The sequence below is a fragment of the Eurosta solidaginis genome, chromosome 3 (genome assembly GCF_040869045.1).
Source record: "Eurosta solidaginis isolate ZX-2024a chromosome 3, ASM4086904v1, whole genome shotgun sequence".
Taxonomy (NCBI): Eukaryota; Metazoa; Arthropoda; class Insecta; order Diptera; family Tephritidae; genus Eurosta; species Eurosta solidaginis.
This window is the reverse complement of record NC_090321.1, coordinates 267,365,019-267,381,157: the sequence shown is the minus strand read 5'-3', so window position 1 is coordinate 267,381,157 and position 16,139 is coordinate 267,365,019. Positions and strand designations below refer to the sequence as shown.

At 39.1% G+C, this 16,139-nt stretch overlaps 1 protein-coding gene across 1 annotated transcript in view; it reads right to left on the bottom strand.

Moving 5' to 3' along the window:
- The window catches only part of LOC137246146 (atrial natriuretic peptide receptor 1), a 31,565-nt gene extending 15,694 nt beyond the window's left edge, over window positions 1-15,871 (bottom strand). Inside the window, exons 1-5 of the mRNA XM_067777233.1 lie at window positions 15,430-15,871; window positions 15,169-15,280; window positions 7,388-7,553; window positions 7,205-7,279; window positions 394-670 (exon numbers count right to left, since the gene is read on the bottom strand). Of these exons, the coding sequence (XP_067633334.1) occupies window positions 394-670; window positions 7,205-7,279; window positions 7,388-7,553; window positions 15,169-15,280; window positions 15,430-15,871 (1,072 nt within the window). The remainder of the gene's footprint in view (window positions 1-393; window positions 671-7,204; window positions 7,280-7,387; window positions 7,554-15,168; window positions 15,281-15,429) is intronic.
- Between the last annotated feature and the right edge of the window lie 268 nt (window positions 15,872-16,139).

Here is a 16,139-nt window from a genome sequence, read left to right as displayed (position 1 = left end):
GGTTGCGCTACACAGCCCCTTGAATCTGGTATTTTAGTCGCCTCTTACGACAGGCATACCTACCGCGGGAACATTCTGACCCCCTAACCCGCTGGGGTACGCTTGAGGCTCTCATAGACGTGTATATAATGCCTACGTATGCAGAGGATATTTCAATTATTCGACGGATCTTGTTTTGTTGACTAGAAAGTATAACACCCTGAGCTGGGCTAGGAGCAAGCTGAGAGGAATAACCTAAGGAGGTCTATCCTTCGGCTCAAGAAAAATTAAAATAAGTTATTTTTTAAAGGCTTAACTGTTAAATTTTTGATTGCGACAGCAAATGTTAGTGAACGATAAAACCTTACACATAGCTAAAATGCCCAATATACAAAGTAGTGTCTTACTACTCACCTCTCGCATACATACTTGCATCCTTTAAGTAGTTTTCATACGGTTCCTGCTCATTGCCATTCAGTTCACGTACGAAACTCAGCAAACCCTCTTGTCGTAGTCCATACTCCAGATTTTTACCCACAGTCAATGAGAAAAGATCCGAACGGTCGATAATCAATGCTACATGCTTCCAATTGAATTGACGAAATATGCTTGCAAAAACCAATTTGAGGCGGCACTGGCAATAGGACATACGAGTCAGGGTTGGATATTTACTCTTATCTTTGAACATGCCCTGAAATTTAGAAAGGGGGAAGAACGTTATTAAATTTGTTGAATAAAACGAATCGTTTTCGGTCTTTGCTTTTCCAAATATATAGGAGTCGTCTCAAATATAACACTGCATGAAATTTGACGTCTTATCGTACATTTCCACTTTTCATTTCTTGCTTTCCCATGTGGAGGTGAGGCGCATGGTATCACTGAGGAACTGTATCTTATTAATTGCGAGTTTGTGTGAATAACCTAGCAAGTGTTCCTTTGCCACTTGATTCCGCTTTTATTTAGCTTAGCTTTTTTTATGTTTTTAACATATAATAGAAAGCCCAAAGCCTTTCCATAAAGTGTAGGCAAAGATATTTGTAAATTTTTATATTTTGATTGACTGCAACGTTTATGTATCAATCAACCCACGCAAATCAATTCAAGCATCAGATGAGGCATTTTGACGCGTAATGACAACAATTCGATTATAAAGAACGAGCATTGTTGTCATAAGTCGTCAATACGATAGCTTACCTATATAAGCTACATACATATGTATGTAGTGTGTGTATATAGACTATTATATGGACACAAACATTTATTAAGCTATAAAGTATACCACCCTTCATAAGGGCTCATTAGGTGGGATAGTAGAAAAACGTGCAGCAAAAGCTGAAAATGACAAAAAATGGAATAAAAAGAAGCTCACCTTAAGCTAAGTTAGCTTAGGTTGAACCAATCGACGAGGAATAGACGGGTTAGCGATTTGTTATCGAAGTGTTATACATTTTTTATCGAAAGCAAATGCTATCGATGCTTTTCAGTTTACTATCGAAAAATATAGGTTTGGTTTCCTCGGCTGAGCTCATTGGTCGTCTAAATAAACCAACTTTGCTTCAACGCTTCATGCGTCATTCTCAGGAAGATTTGCGTCTTGCTCCTCTTGATTTTCGCTACAAATTGGCCGGACGGGACCTACATGTTTTATGCCGACTCCGAATGGCATCTGCAAGGCAGATGAGTTTTCACTGAGAGCTTTTCATGGCAGAAATACACCCGGAGCGCTTGCCAAACACTGCCGAGGGGCGACCCCGCTTAGAAAAATGTTCTTCAAATTTAAAAACCTTATTTCTAAAATTTTGATGTTGCTTTGTCCGGGGTGCGAACCCAGGGCATACGGTGTGGTAGGCGGATCACGCTACCATCACGCCACGGTGGCCGCCATAGAGGCAGACATACATATATAGACATCTTAATAGTAAATTTTACTTGTCTTGAAGATGTAAATAACATAAGTAATGTCTATATCGCGGTTGTGTAGAAAGAAAATAAGACAGGTAAAATTCACTATTAAGATGTCTATATATGTATGTCTATATACCGTGTAACAAAAGGTGATACTATTTAGATAAATAATCAATCTTCCGGAGGATAATTCATGAAGCATTAAAACGCGTTGAAGCAAAGTAGCGCAATCCAGCAAACCATAGGATTTAAAACTGGTCCAAACAAACTCTTTAAAAATATAGGTTTGTTACCGATTTTTGCCATATCAAAACGACAAAATTTCAATAAAAAATCGTTATTTTTTCGAAGCAAAGCGATATTTTTTAGATAACATGCCGATATTTTTTCGATAACAGATCGGTTTTTTTCGATAACAATCAATAGAAATCGTATATCGTTAGCTTAATGTGAAAATGTGCTAAGTCACTTATTTTTGAAAAATTTTATTTTAATGCAGTTTTAAAACTGAATTCAAAATACATCGATCACAAGAAAAAAATATTTTAATTTTTAATTTTTACGTGCTGTTTGCAATGATGTGTAAATGTGCTAAGTCGTCAACTATTCAACAAAAATGTGTTAAGTTAACCAGTCAATAATATCAATCTGAATTACCAGCCATTTCTTTGTACGCGCATTTTATTTACTTATTTTATTCATTCAGTCTAATAGTACATGTTTTGTTGTTGTTGTTGCATTAACGATAAAGACACTCCTCGAAAGCTTTGGGCCGATGTTGATGGTCCTTTGCCGCATATACATAGATCCGGTACGTTCCGGTAACAAAGCAGTATTAAGGTACTAGTCCGACCATCTCGGGAACGATTTATATGACAACATTAAACCTTCTGTGCCATCCCGTCCTCCCCACCCCCTAGTTCCATGAAGAACTTCGGGTCGTCAGAGCCTCGGCTGTCAATGAAACAGAATTCGACACGGGTAGGTGAGGTTGCAATTGGGTTGGAGAAGCTATATATTGCCCCGGGCTGCCTACACAAACCCTTGAAATTGGATTCACCCAATTGAGACATACCTTTTGTTTGATAAATGCTTTGCGCTGACCATAATCTACTTCAATTCTTACATGTCGATAATTACATGCTTTGTTACAGACTAGTTAAAAAATAGAAAACAATTCAAGCTTAAACTTATATAAGTTGTTATTAAAATAAAGAACACTACTGAATCGATTTGCTAGATGAATAGTCCTAGTTATAGGTTCGTTCATAGCATAATTCGTTTTATTAGTTATTTAGATAAATAATTTATTGTGCCGAAGATCACGCATTGGAATATATGGAATGAAAAAATTAGATAAAACAGAGCAATTCGTGATAACGTTTATTACATTATAGGCAAGCATGAGTGAGATTCAAGTTGTTCTGTCATGCAAAGCCTGAAGACCGAGCAATTTGCACCTGCTTGTATATGATGGGAGGCCGTCTGGCCAGTGAAGCATACGTAAAGCAATTTTTGTAAAAAAAATTTTGAACTCTCTCAATTTCATAGGAGTTATATTCATAGAAAGGATTCCATATTATTGAGCAATATTCGAGACGTCTTCTGACCAAGGATATATAAAGTGACTTCAGCGTCATAGGGTCCTTAAAGTCACTGGTGTTACGTCTACTGAACCCAACCATTGCGACAAAGTTTGAAACAACGAAGTCAATGGTACTAGAAAAAGAGAGTTTGGAGTTAAAAATTACACTCAAGTCTTTACTCTCTTGACAACGGTTAAGAGATTTAGTATTTAGTTTGTAGATAAATTATGTGGCAGTTGTCTTTTTGGAATAAGACACAACACAGCATTTGTTTGAATTTAAAAATGAATTATTGTTTGCGCTCCATCCGGCAAAAGAGTACAGATCAGAACCGTTAGAAATAGTTTGACAAATAAATAGTTTATAGTTTTAGTGTTTTATTTCAATCACTAAAGAAGAGGAGTGATGAGAAAACATATTGAGTAAAAAGTGCTAAGTCAGGAGAAAAAGTCATAACATAGCTGCTGGGGTGGCATACATGATTTTTATTTATCTTTTTCAAAGCGTCTACACTCAGAAGCATTGCAATTAAGGTATCCTCATTCACAGTTTTGAAAAAAGAAGGTTATTTCAAAAGTTATTAATTTTTTTTCGTCTCCTGTAAAATTCGTAAAAGTTGACTTAGCACATTTTCACATTAAGCTAACGATATTTCAAAAAACAAAAATCAATATTTTTTGATAAAATTTCAATAAATTTTCGATCATAAACCTCAGTGAGAGCGAAAAAACATTTGAAAATAAAAATTAGTCACTGTGAAAGAGCGAAAAAATTAAAATATAAGCATATCTCACTGAGGAAGCCTTTTTTGTTCTTGGATATACCCGTGATAAACCGAATTGCTTTTTCTGGTTGACCGTTCAATGCAATCTCCGCTCGACAGCTTTTTATATAAGTTAGGTTAGGTTAGATTAAAGTGGCTGCCCCCAGAAGAGTGATGGACACACTTGGGCCGGCTGGCCCATTGTGATACCACTATGTGGGCTATAGCCCTTCTTCCCTTAGATGTGTAAAAATTTTAACCAATTTGTCCTTCTGATGTAGCGTAGAATATTTTCGATTTCCGCAGAGCCAAGATCTGCTAAGCAGTCGATGAAATACTTATTCACACATTCCATACGTATACTGGTCAGAGCAGGGCATCTACAGAGGAAGTACTCGACGCTTTATATCTCCTCTTCATCCCTGCAGCTCCGACAAAGATCGTTGGTTGGAATTCCCCTGCGTTCGCCTTGTATTCCCATCAGGCAGTGGCCGGTTAGTATCCCGATCAGTGGACCTAAGGAGAGGCGGTTGAGGTTAATGAGGAACCTAGTTCGATTCTCATTCATGCGAGGCCAGTTTTGTTTGGACACCTCGCATGTGGGTTCCAGCGTCCATCTGGAATTTGCCTTCTTGGCAAAAAATGATGTGGGCCAGTATTTGTACGCAGCAAGACGGGAAACAATGCCCTTCAGCTGGCTTAGCTCTATCTGTACAGTAGCCTTCCTCGCTAGCTCATCGGCAGCACAGTTCCCGGGTACACCGCTGTGACCTGGGACCCATACAACAGCTGTCTCTCACCGCGATGCAAGCTCGTTTAGGGTCTGTCTGCATTCTATTGCTAATTTCGATGAAGTGTTCTTGCCTTGGAGTGCTTTTAGAAAAGAAAGCTTTTTATTTAAGGAGAGTTAAGGATCTTCAATTTCGACACTTTTTATTTCAAGTCCGTTGTCATTTACATTTGTAAATAGTTTATACCGTAATTATACTCCCTCTTTTCTCATTACCTATCCCGTGAAGTTTTACAAAAATTTTGTAAAACTTCAAACAAATGGCTAAATTGATTTTAAAGAAAATTACTGCAGAAAAACGTTCGTCTTAAACGCGAAGGTGTGTATGTTTGTATAAGCATTAAACACCCCTCAGCTTAATTCACCAACAAAGTATCTTATCGTACTTTTGTCCTCAAAATAATAAACAAAAATTAATTAATTAAAAAATACCCAGCACTTAGACTAAGTACAACCGCAACAAAATTACTTAATTTCAAATGAGATCAAAGCCTTCGTCAGTCCATCAAATTATAATACAGGAAATTAGAGACTTAAGTATGGACTTTCCGCATACAATAACAAAACAAATATCTTTGTTTATATATATATGTATAAAAGTATTTGGTCACTGATGGAATAAAAAAAATTGTTGTTTTCCCTTTACTTTTCATCTCAGAAAACTTAGGATTTCGCGCTACTCATTTGAAATGCATCAAAAAAAATTTATGAAGAATGCCCAAAAGGCCAACAAATACTGTTTTCTGTGCTTTGATCTTCTTCTTCTTCATTTGTTTTTGGTTTTGTTTTTTTTTTTTTTTTTTTTTTTTGTTTGAAAGAAATTACAAAATTTCAATGCCAACAGAGTTTCAGTGGTGTCCTTCCAAGTTCGTTACTACTACTTGAGCTATATGTATATATGTACATGTGCATCGTGTTGCTATTGGCGGTGTTAGTTGCTGACTGTCGTTGATTGACACTGACCATGGCAATGACAGCAATCTTCATTGGGTAACTGCGAATAGCTAGAATCCCAGCATGCCCTTGCGCTAGGTCAAAGGTACATATATGGCTGCTTTAGTCAGTAGCCACAGGGAACTCAGAGCTACCAAATAAAGAAAACCAAAGGCGATTAAAACTGACGCCAGCTTGTACATACATATGTTTGCCAGTGTACAACAACATGTTAAGCAATTTAATTTATATGTAATATACTATATTCCTGGGTGCCCATCTCTAAGCAATTCTCTCCACATAAAAGCTGATATGATTAATTGTATCAAAGGCTGAGGTGGCTCTCAGATAATTCAGGATCAAGTAAATGTGCCACCAGTCAACACTAAAAAAAATAATGTATGTATATATACTAGGGTGAGTCGATTTATTAACCGATATCGCGCCATCGATTTCTCGATAGGATTTGGATTCAGGTTCAGGTCATCAAAAAAACCTTCAAAATCCAAGTCGAAAAAAAAATCAAAAAAATTAAATTTCGCAGGCTCGAAAATTATTTTTTTTGAGTATGCGTAGTGGAACTTTTTTACCTAAGCTCAAATCCTATCGAAAAATCGATGGCGCGATATCGGTTAACTTTCGTAAATACAAGTCGACCCACCCTAATATACACGCACAATAGACAGGTGGTAGCTTTTCGTTATAGGAGAATGGACGAAAGGTGAGTGCTTATTAGTATGCCATGAATAGAGTAGTTGAGGGTGAACGGTTTCGGCGACTACTGCTACTGTGGGACAATCGATGCAGCTTTTCATAGACATTTTTTTTTTGCCAGAGCAGATCTGGCATCATACAACTCAGCCATTTAATTTTTGGAAATATGGGGAGGCCTCCACCCTTATACACACAGAGCTAGTAAACTCCTATGTTATGGCATGTGAAATCCGTTATTGGAGACATATACCCAATTCTTGCAAAAAAGTAAAGCTGACTTCCTAGGAAGACGCACTTCACTCTGTGCCGACAAGTTAAAGTAGATATCCTCAATTAACCACGGGCAGACGCGATACGTGACCTGCATTGGAAACTTTCCCATATGCACTCAACATATTTTGTACTATAATTTGGAAGCAACGTCCTTACAGCAAACTTCCCTATAGTTAAACAATACTGACCCTTGAACTTCCGTTATATAAAAATTGTATACAAATTTGCAATTTTTAGCCACTTTCCAATTTTAAAACTCACCGTACTTTCATTTTTCCATTTGTGAATTTTACCCAGTATTCCGGATGTTACCGTTAACTCGTCATCCGATGGTGGCTGTGGAAAAAGTAACAAAAATTCGAATTTTAATTTGCAGCTCACGATTAAATAAAATTTTATATTTGCTTTAAAGAAGGAGGGTCAGAAAAACCTCTTCATACGCACCTGGTCACCCATTCCAGTTATTATCGGCGTATTCCAATAAGCTGCCAAACGTGCTACTGGTTCTAGGGCAAACGCGCATGCGGGTCCAATGAAAGCAACAACATCATCTTTAAAATGCATATCAGCTGCTAAACCAGGAGCTTTTGCACCCGAACATGAAGGGTAACTGAAATAAGAATACAATATCAATGCGGAAAAATCTTGCATAGCTGAGTTATCGGTTTGTTTTATGTAGGTGAGTTAACGACGAGGTAAAACGAGCTATCGATTTTTTATTCAAGGGTTACAAATTTGCTATCGATAACAAAGGTTATTGATGAGAAGTAAAATTTGTATCGATGAGTTATCGGTTTGTTATTTAAAAGTTATCGATTGGTTATCGAAAAAATGTCGATGTGCTATCACAAATGATTGCCTTGTTATCGAAAAGTTATAAATTTGTTATTAGAGTGTTACCAATTCATTATCGGCGTGTTTTCCATATGTTATCACCAAGTTATTAATTTGTTATCGAAAAGTTATAGATTTTTTATAAGACCAATTTTTCATGAGCGTGTTACAGATTTTATTTTTATCGATTTGATATCGAAAGGTTTTCGATTTCTTATCGAAGTGTTTCCGATTTGTTATCGAGAATTTAATGGTTTGTTATCGATGACTCATGGGTTTGCTATAAAACTTCAATATAAAATCGATTATAGGTCTGTCACCCGTTGTAAAAAGCGGATAAGAACCCAATAAGAGACAAAAGAATATGCGATAAGAATTCGATAATAAACTGATAACTGCACGATAGTTATTCGCTATCGATAATAAGCTGATAATAAAACAATAACTTGTCGGTGTCCGTTATTACCGATAAGAAGCCAATGAAGTTCTTCCCAAAAGGCCGAAACTATTTGCTTCTGGCAAAGTTCCTCTAAGTCCTGGGAGCTGATTGGCAACGAGGTCGTTTTTCGACCATCTGCACTAAAGATCGATATGGAAAATAACAACGAGAGCAATATTGAAGTCAACTCTAACAGAGGAACTTTGCCAGAAGCAAATAGTTTCGGCCTTTTGGGAAGAACTTCACTGGCTTCTTATCGGTAATAACGGCCACCGACAAGTTATTGTTTTATTATCAGCTTATTATCGATATAATCGATATAATCGGATATAATCTATAATTATAGAATAACTCCGTCCTCTTGGCTAGTACTAGAAGTTTGCTAGTACCTAGCATAATTGCTGTCTCGAGATCAGGCAACTCAGCCGCCCCTTATAGCTGGGCCCTTGACCTGACAGCCACAGGACATGAACACAGAATGTGCTCGACCGTTTCTTACTGAAGCTCGCACTTCCTACACCTGCTGGTACTGACGAGATCCAGTTTATAAGCTTGTTTCCCAGAAGACAGTGTCCAGTTAGAAGCCTTAAATCTTATCTCTCCACTTTGTGAGTCAAATATCGTAGACTTTGCACATGATCTGAGAAATTTTGCAGCCCGCACTTTTGTTCACGCATTTCCTGCTAGATGGATCATATGCAATTCCTGTCTCCTTTTGATGTCTCCCAAATAGATTGGGACGTGTATCGTCGTTTCAGAGAGTTTTTCACCCTTCTTTGCCAATACTCCGCCTGTTTGTTACCTTATGTCCCTTTATGATCAGGAACCCTGTATATATGTACGGCCGGCCTAAGCGAAGTTTTTTCAATGCTTCTTTGCAATCCAGAACACTTCTTGATGAAGTACTGGCTATCAATGTATATATTGCTGCTTAAGCACGCTTCCTCCAGAATGTCTACTGCTACAATTTCCACTTGTAAGACGCTACAATAATCTGTCAGCCTGTAGGATCCACTTATTTCCGGAGCGACCCAGTAAACAGCAGACCCGACCCATTCCCTTAACTTGAAGCCATCGGCATACAGTATGGTTTGTCGTTTATGTAGCCTGGCGCCAACCCTTCGGCCCAGTCGTGGCCCTCAGAACTCTTTCGAACCATATATTTCGTTTGCCCGATATTAGGTGGCGCTGTACTGCTATGGCCATACGACCTGCACTCAAGCTGTGCCGAGGCCTTAAGCCTTGTTGCAGTGGCTAACGCAAATGGTTGCTCTCAAAAAGCCTCCATCGAGTTAAGATTGGTGGTTCAGTACCTTTTGTCGCTATGCATTACTGTCAACAATTGAGTACGCTGTAACCGTGACACTCAAGATGAAACAGGTGTCCAGCTTAAGAAGTTATAATTACTGAGCATTGGACACTATTATATAAATCAGAAGTCATAGCATAAACATAAAAAGATACCATGTAGTATGAAAAGCAACCAAAAACTGTACACCCTTTAGCGAGGATACTATCAAATTGTGGATACAACAGCTAATGCTCCGAAAAAACAAATTGGGGTTTGGCCTATCTATGGATCTCGGAATTTTAACTGCCTTAGTTGGTTTAAGGAATACCATGACAGTATTTTGGCATATTCTATAAAGCAAGGTCGGACAGCAACAAAACAACTATGACTGGAGACTACCAAAACTAACAAAGTGTGGAATGAACACAAGGCCTTTGGTTCCTTAGCACTCATGTGCCATGTTTGTGAATTGAAGTTGTGGCTGTATATACAAACTTTAAGATTTCTTTTGAAATGGATGTGGAAAATTCGGTAAACAGAGCATCTTAAAATAGTTAAATCCAAGATTGTCTAGAAAAGCAGTCAAAGACTGTTTGGAAATTATCAACCCCGCAATAGTTCCTATAACCATTCTAACAACTGCCAAAGTATTTGCCCGAGAACCATCCCGAAACTGTTCTCAGTCCCAAAACAATCTAGAAAAGTATATTTAAAAACCTGGCAATGCCCAAAAGTCATTCCGAAATAATTAGGCAATAATCCCTTAAACAAAAATGGTAAATAATCCCAGGATTTTCAGGTATCTAGGTCGAGAACTAAAATACACTTTTCCAATAATGACTTTCGTCATGAAGGGAATCGCTTATTCTTTAAATGGATTCATTATACAACACTCCTCTCGAGGTAACAAACACTTAATATTAGCTAATTATTGTCACTGATCTAAAACGCAGCCGTATTGGCTTCTGCCTTAGTGGCTTGCCGATTTGCAATAAGTCTCAAGCGTTTAGCTGAACGATTGCTATTAACTAAGCATTAAATAATGGCAATTCAAATTAATTTCCTTTTAATTCAACTTTGAATATTCTAAGAAATTGAAATACAAACAAACCTCTACATGGTCATATGAACTACTAACTTATTGTGTTGTACGCACAAGGCATACTACGGGGCGTATGAGCAACAATTGCTTAGTAGATTTATTTGTATGCCTGTGTTTTTGATGCCAAGTGGCATAAGTGAAAATTTCTTGATTTACATAACGGTCCATAAGGACTTCACATGGCAGTTTGACCAAACTGAAATGTCCTATCACATGACAAGATTTATGTTGGACATTAGATCTGTTCTCATCACAAATGTTAGTACTTTTTAGGACATCCCCGCTTCGAAATCTGTAAACGTTACGAATCCATGTGAAAGTTGATCGCATGTCAATGGTACTACAAATCAATACGTCTGCTTTGCTGCGTTAAGTCTCATTTCTGACTACTCTACACACTTTTTTAAGCTATTGCGCCAAAGTCAACGTAATCTCATACACTGAGGGGTGATTGATCAAGATTTCAATTGGCATAATCCCTATCGGTAATTTTGCTATTATAGAACTCCTTAAACATCAACATACTTTTTTTTGCGCCCGATAGGGAGTAAACTGATATCAACGATTATATAATGTATTTTTCATGGTACGTGCTGTATGTTCTTGATTGGTATCAATGACATCACCCCGGCAATAATCGGCAGAAATAGTGCGTTGTTGCTGTATTAACGGTAAAGACACTCCCCGAAGGCTTTGGGGAGTGTTATCGATGTTGACGGTCCTTTGCAGGATATAGTTCCGGTATGTTCTGGTAACAAAGTACCATCTAGGTACTAGCCCAACCATCTCGGGAACGATTAATATGACCACATTTCACCTTCTATGCCATCCCGCCCACCATGAGGAACTTTTGGTCGCCAGAGCTTCGCCTGTTAAATATGTGTATGATAAACTCATATTTGTAAAATGGATTTTCATCCCGTAGGTGAGGTTGACAATTGGGTTGCGGAAGCTTTGAAGCTATTAAGCTTTGTATTGCGCTTATCGTGTATGTTAACGGCTGTTCTGCGAAGAAATTTCAGGCGTCACATACCTGGTGTGAAATTTTTTAGGTACGCAGCCAAATTTCTTGTTCAATGATATAATCGAAGCCCCATCGCCTCCTTATGTATAGGAGGAACGTAACATAGCCCGAAAAGCCTTTGTTACTGCTCCACAACAAAGTAGAATGGCAAATCTTGGACGTCTGCAGCATTGTGCTACCACTGAGTAGGTCTTATTCCTTTTTTCTACGAGTATTTAAAAAGCTGCACTCATTTGTTGTTCTGATGAAGTGCGGAATGTTGTGTTCTGGCAGAAGCAAGGGTGCAAAATTAGCTCTCCTTTCCTCTTCCCTACAGTTCCCACTTAGATCATTCGTTCATATGCCCATGCATTCGCAGTATACTCATAGTATGTTCCGCAGTCAGTGGATATAATAAGAGACGGTTAAGGTTAATAAGTTACAGAGTTTGGTTCTCTATTAAGTGAGGCCAAGTTTGTCTAGATAATTCATATGTGGTTTTCAGTATTCATCTGGCATTAGCTTTTACAGTGCAAACAGGCTGCCAGACTGTGTTCCCACTCAACAAGAGTAGGAGTCATGTTACTCAACCGATGTTACTTGACCTGTTCAGTGGTCTTCCTCGCTCATCATTCATCGGTAACACAGCTAACACATCACTGCCCCGCTACACCTGGATGCCAGGTCATTTAGAAACTATATGCATTATATTTCTACCTTCAGTTAAGTATTCTTGCCCTCAAAAGCTTTGAATGCTTTTTGACTATTGGAGTAAATGTAAAAGTGTATGCCGAAAGAGTCCGGCATCGTTATTCTTTAGGTGTTCCAAAGAACCCGACCGTGGTCTATTAGAATAAAAGAGGGACACGAACAGACAATAACTTTATGCTTTATCCTGCGTAATTTCTGAGTTCAACAATTTTTTCGAAATAAATTCATAGATTTTAATCATCGATGTAGTGATGACGATTGTCCACCGCTAACTTCTAATAGCACTTCTTGGTAACAGAGATATTTCGAGACTTGATTAAATGTGACTGGAAACTTTATAATTTAGATATGTTTGTGTGGCACGAAATAATAAATATTTTTTACTTAACTAGACTTATGCACTTTTTGTTTGCATCGTTGAAGTGCAGCCCTCTACAGTGGAAAGTTAGTATCCCCAAACAATCCAATAGTCTTAATCTCTAATTCAGTCTGTCAATTAAAAAAAACGAACGCAAAATGTAATTGTTTCGCAAAACGTATTAGGGTAGTCATTAAAAATGTATTTAAGTTGGAGGTAATAGACATGTTGCACAAGTGAGCAAAGGTCAGGTTTCGCTGTGATAACTTACCTAGTTGTAGATTTAACACACACGTTTTGTTGCGTCACGTATCGTTGGGAGCCAAAAATGTAATGTATCGTACTTTGACCAGTGTACAATATGACTTCGCCCGTCATCCGTCAGGATGAAAATTTCTATATGATATCTTCAAGCATAATCAGTTTTATGGTCTTGACTACGGGCGATAAGAGAGATATCAGACCATATGAGACGAGTTGACGACGAGCGCCAGATATACGCGCTGTCTTTATGCTTACGTGCGCGTCTGTTGGCCTGCCGTCTAGATTTGTCGAACAAGGAATGCATGACCTCGTTTGCGATTGCATCGAACTATTTTATAATTAAGATTATCTGGATGCCGGGCCATAGTGATATCCCGGGCAATTGTCAAGCGGATCTCTTAGCCCGCATCGGTACAACTGAACCGGATGAAGGTGGCTGTAGGAATATCGGGAGTCCGCTGGTAACCTGTGGTTTGCTCCTCCATAACTGGAACTCGAGTCAGCTCAGCAAACGTTGGGCGGACACCACCTCTTGCAGGGTAGCAAGATATTTCTGGCCGAAAGTGGATGGCAGGAGGTCTGCCGAAGTACTTGGATTCACTAAGGTTCACCTATCAATGGTCATTGGCGTTTTGACAGCGCACTGTCCAATGGGTTTCCATCTCAATATACTGGAAACTCCATCCTGTATGCTGCTGTATGGAGGATGATGTGGTGGAATCGTCAAATCACTTTATGCTTAATTGCCCAGCTTTTGCCAGAACAAGGCGAAATTGACAAATCCCATTCATGTGGGGGTATCCTCGTTTATTATTCAGAGCGCTGTATCCTCTAGTTGATCCGTCAACTTCTCACCTTTACTATGTGCTTATAAATCACAATGCCGCAGAACGTGACAGGAAAGATATAGTTGTTGATGATTTCTAAATTCGCATCGCGCACCCGATAGCCGATGTAGGGATCAAATAGTATATACTGCACAGAGTGGTCCATGATATATGCAAGCCCGCCTTCATTTCCTCTTGCATGATCTTTCGTATGGAAATTATAGCCAGGGTAGGTCTGTAAAGCAGATTTTGCAGTGAGCTTATTAATTTGGATCGCAGTTTTGTGGATGTTGTGCCGCTTCATAAAGTCGACTATCTCCACTAATATCGAGAGACCATATGAAGACACCAAGAAAAGAGCAAGGACACAAACAATATCTAAGTGGCAATAACGGCGGGAGTCCTCGAATAAGGGGCGTTGGAACTTCATGTTAGTTTGGGACTTAGCTCAATGGAAAGGGCGGAAGCACGGCGAACTGCGTGACTGGACATGGCGGTTTCAAAGAGTATTTATGGATAGGGGAACATCCACTTTACCCAAGGTGTACCACAGAGTTAGAAAACGCAGAACACGCCATGTTCCACTGCCCCCGTTTTCACGAGAAAATACTCACCTTGCATAGAGTTTTTGGGGACGAACCTGCCACGAGAAATTCAGTATCACAAATGTGCAACAGGAAAGAATGCTGGACTGCAGTGAGCAAAATGGCATTTATAGTCATGACACGTCTGATGGATGCTGAGAGGGAGCGCAGAGAAATGCGCAGGCGCAGCAATGGCGATTAAATCGACACTCAGAGCAAATAGCGGGAACTTGGACGCAGGGACAACAGTAGGCCACCCTGAAGTAATGCGAAAGTGGGGCCGCGGTGGGCGACGGTTCCAAAAGTGGGGCTGTTTTTTTAGTCTACGGACACACGGTTGCTACGACGGCGGCAATTATGGTGCATTAGTATTTTTCAGACCTCCTGCAAAAAAAAAAAACAAAAACAAAAAAAAGTCGACTATCTCCATGATCTTCCCAGGTATCTCATTGCCTTACTGCAGTATTTTGAAGTGCAACGGGGAAGACGTCGTCACTATTGGGGTAAGAGAAGGGTGGTTGCGCCTACATTGTATAAGGCTAGGAACGCATGTGCTGTTGAGGCCCTGGGACGTAACGTGCTATGGAGCGTGCCGGGTATCCGCTGCTGTAGGGGAATTACCGTCGCTGAGCCCAGAACACCGGTCGGATATCGTAATCGTATATATTCTGTACTGGCAAACGGTGTACAGGGCGATAGACACTAAGAGTGTGTTTTTCTGACCTACTCGTATGCTCGGCTTCAATTCGATTCGATTCGATATTCGCTGCATTCCTTGTGAGTATGTATTGTATAAGTGAGCATAAGCTTACCTTGCTTGCACTTTGCGCAATTTAATTTTGTGCGGCCTCAAAAACTCCTCATTTATAACATCCAGCGCCAAGTCCACGGCAGGTCCGCAACGCTCCAAATCGAAAGGTGAGTCTAAGTAAATGTAAAATCAAATCAACTTAGTTAATATTATGTAAATATTATTATTATTAAATAATAAGAGTAAGCGATACACGTGCACTGTATATTCTTTTTTATATTTGAAAAAAAAAAAAAAAAAATTATAAAAAATTGCAACTCACCCAAATGCGATGCCATCAATACACCCACATTATACACGCGCATGCCAGACAAATCGTATTCGATATTTTCCCGCTTCACCACATGACCTTGCCGGTCTTCGTACACGTATCCGCTGTCAGGGGCAAAGTTGACTAAAACATTGGAATTAAACGCCATTACCACAGATTTATTCATTTGCGGATCAACCACAGCGTCGATCGACATGACCGGCAGGGCAGCAGCATCACTTCGGTTTTGTCGATGTTCTTCTTGTTGGCGTTGGTTTGGCCAATTTGTAATGACGGCTGCATTTATTGGTATATTCGTTGTTGTAGTTTTTTCGTTACTTGGCGTCAAAACGTCTGCATTAGAGGCAAATGTTTGTAACACGAATAATAGGAATGTGGCATTGATGGCAACAAAGATGAGTGCGTTCGAAGTCTTTAAGTTGATTTTTTGCATTTTAATGGCGTTGCTGTGGTCGTACAGTGGGTTAAGTTAATAACGAAGAGCGTGATGGGGGATTTGAGTGTTGTAATAGATTAGGATTTCATTGCTCTATTTCCTACAACGAGTGCCGGAAATCATGTTGTTATAAGCCACATTTGGGGGTTTCACAATTACAATGAACTCAGATAGTTCCTGCTGCGCCTTTTAATTCAAGGCTTTTGTTATTCATTGTCCATGTTATGTGTGGCATTTAACGACTAAGTTATTTACGAACCTGAAT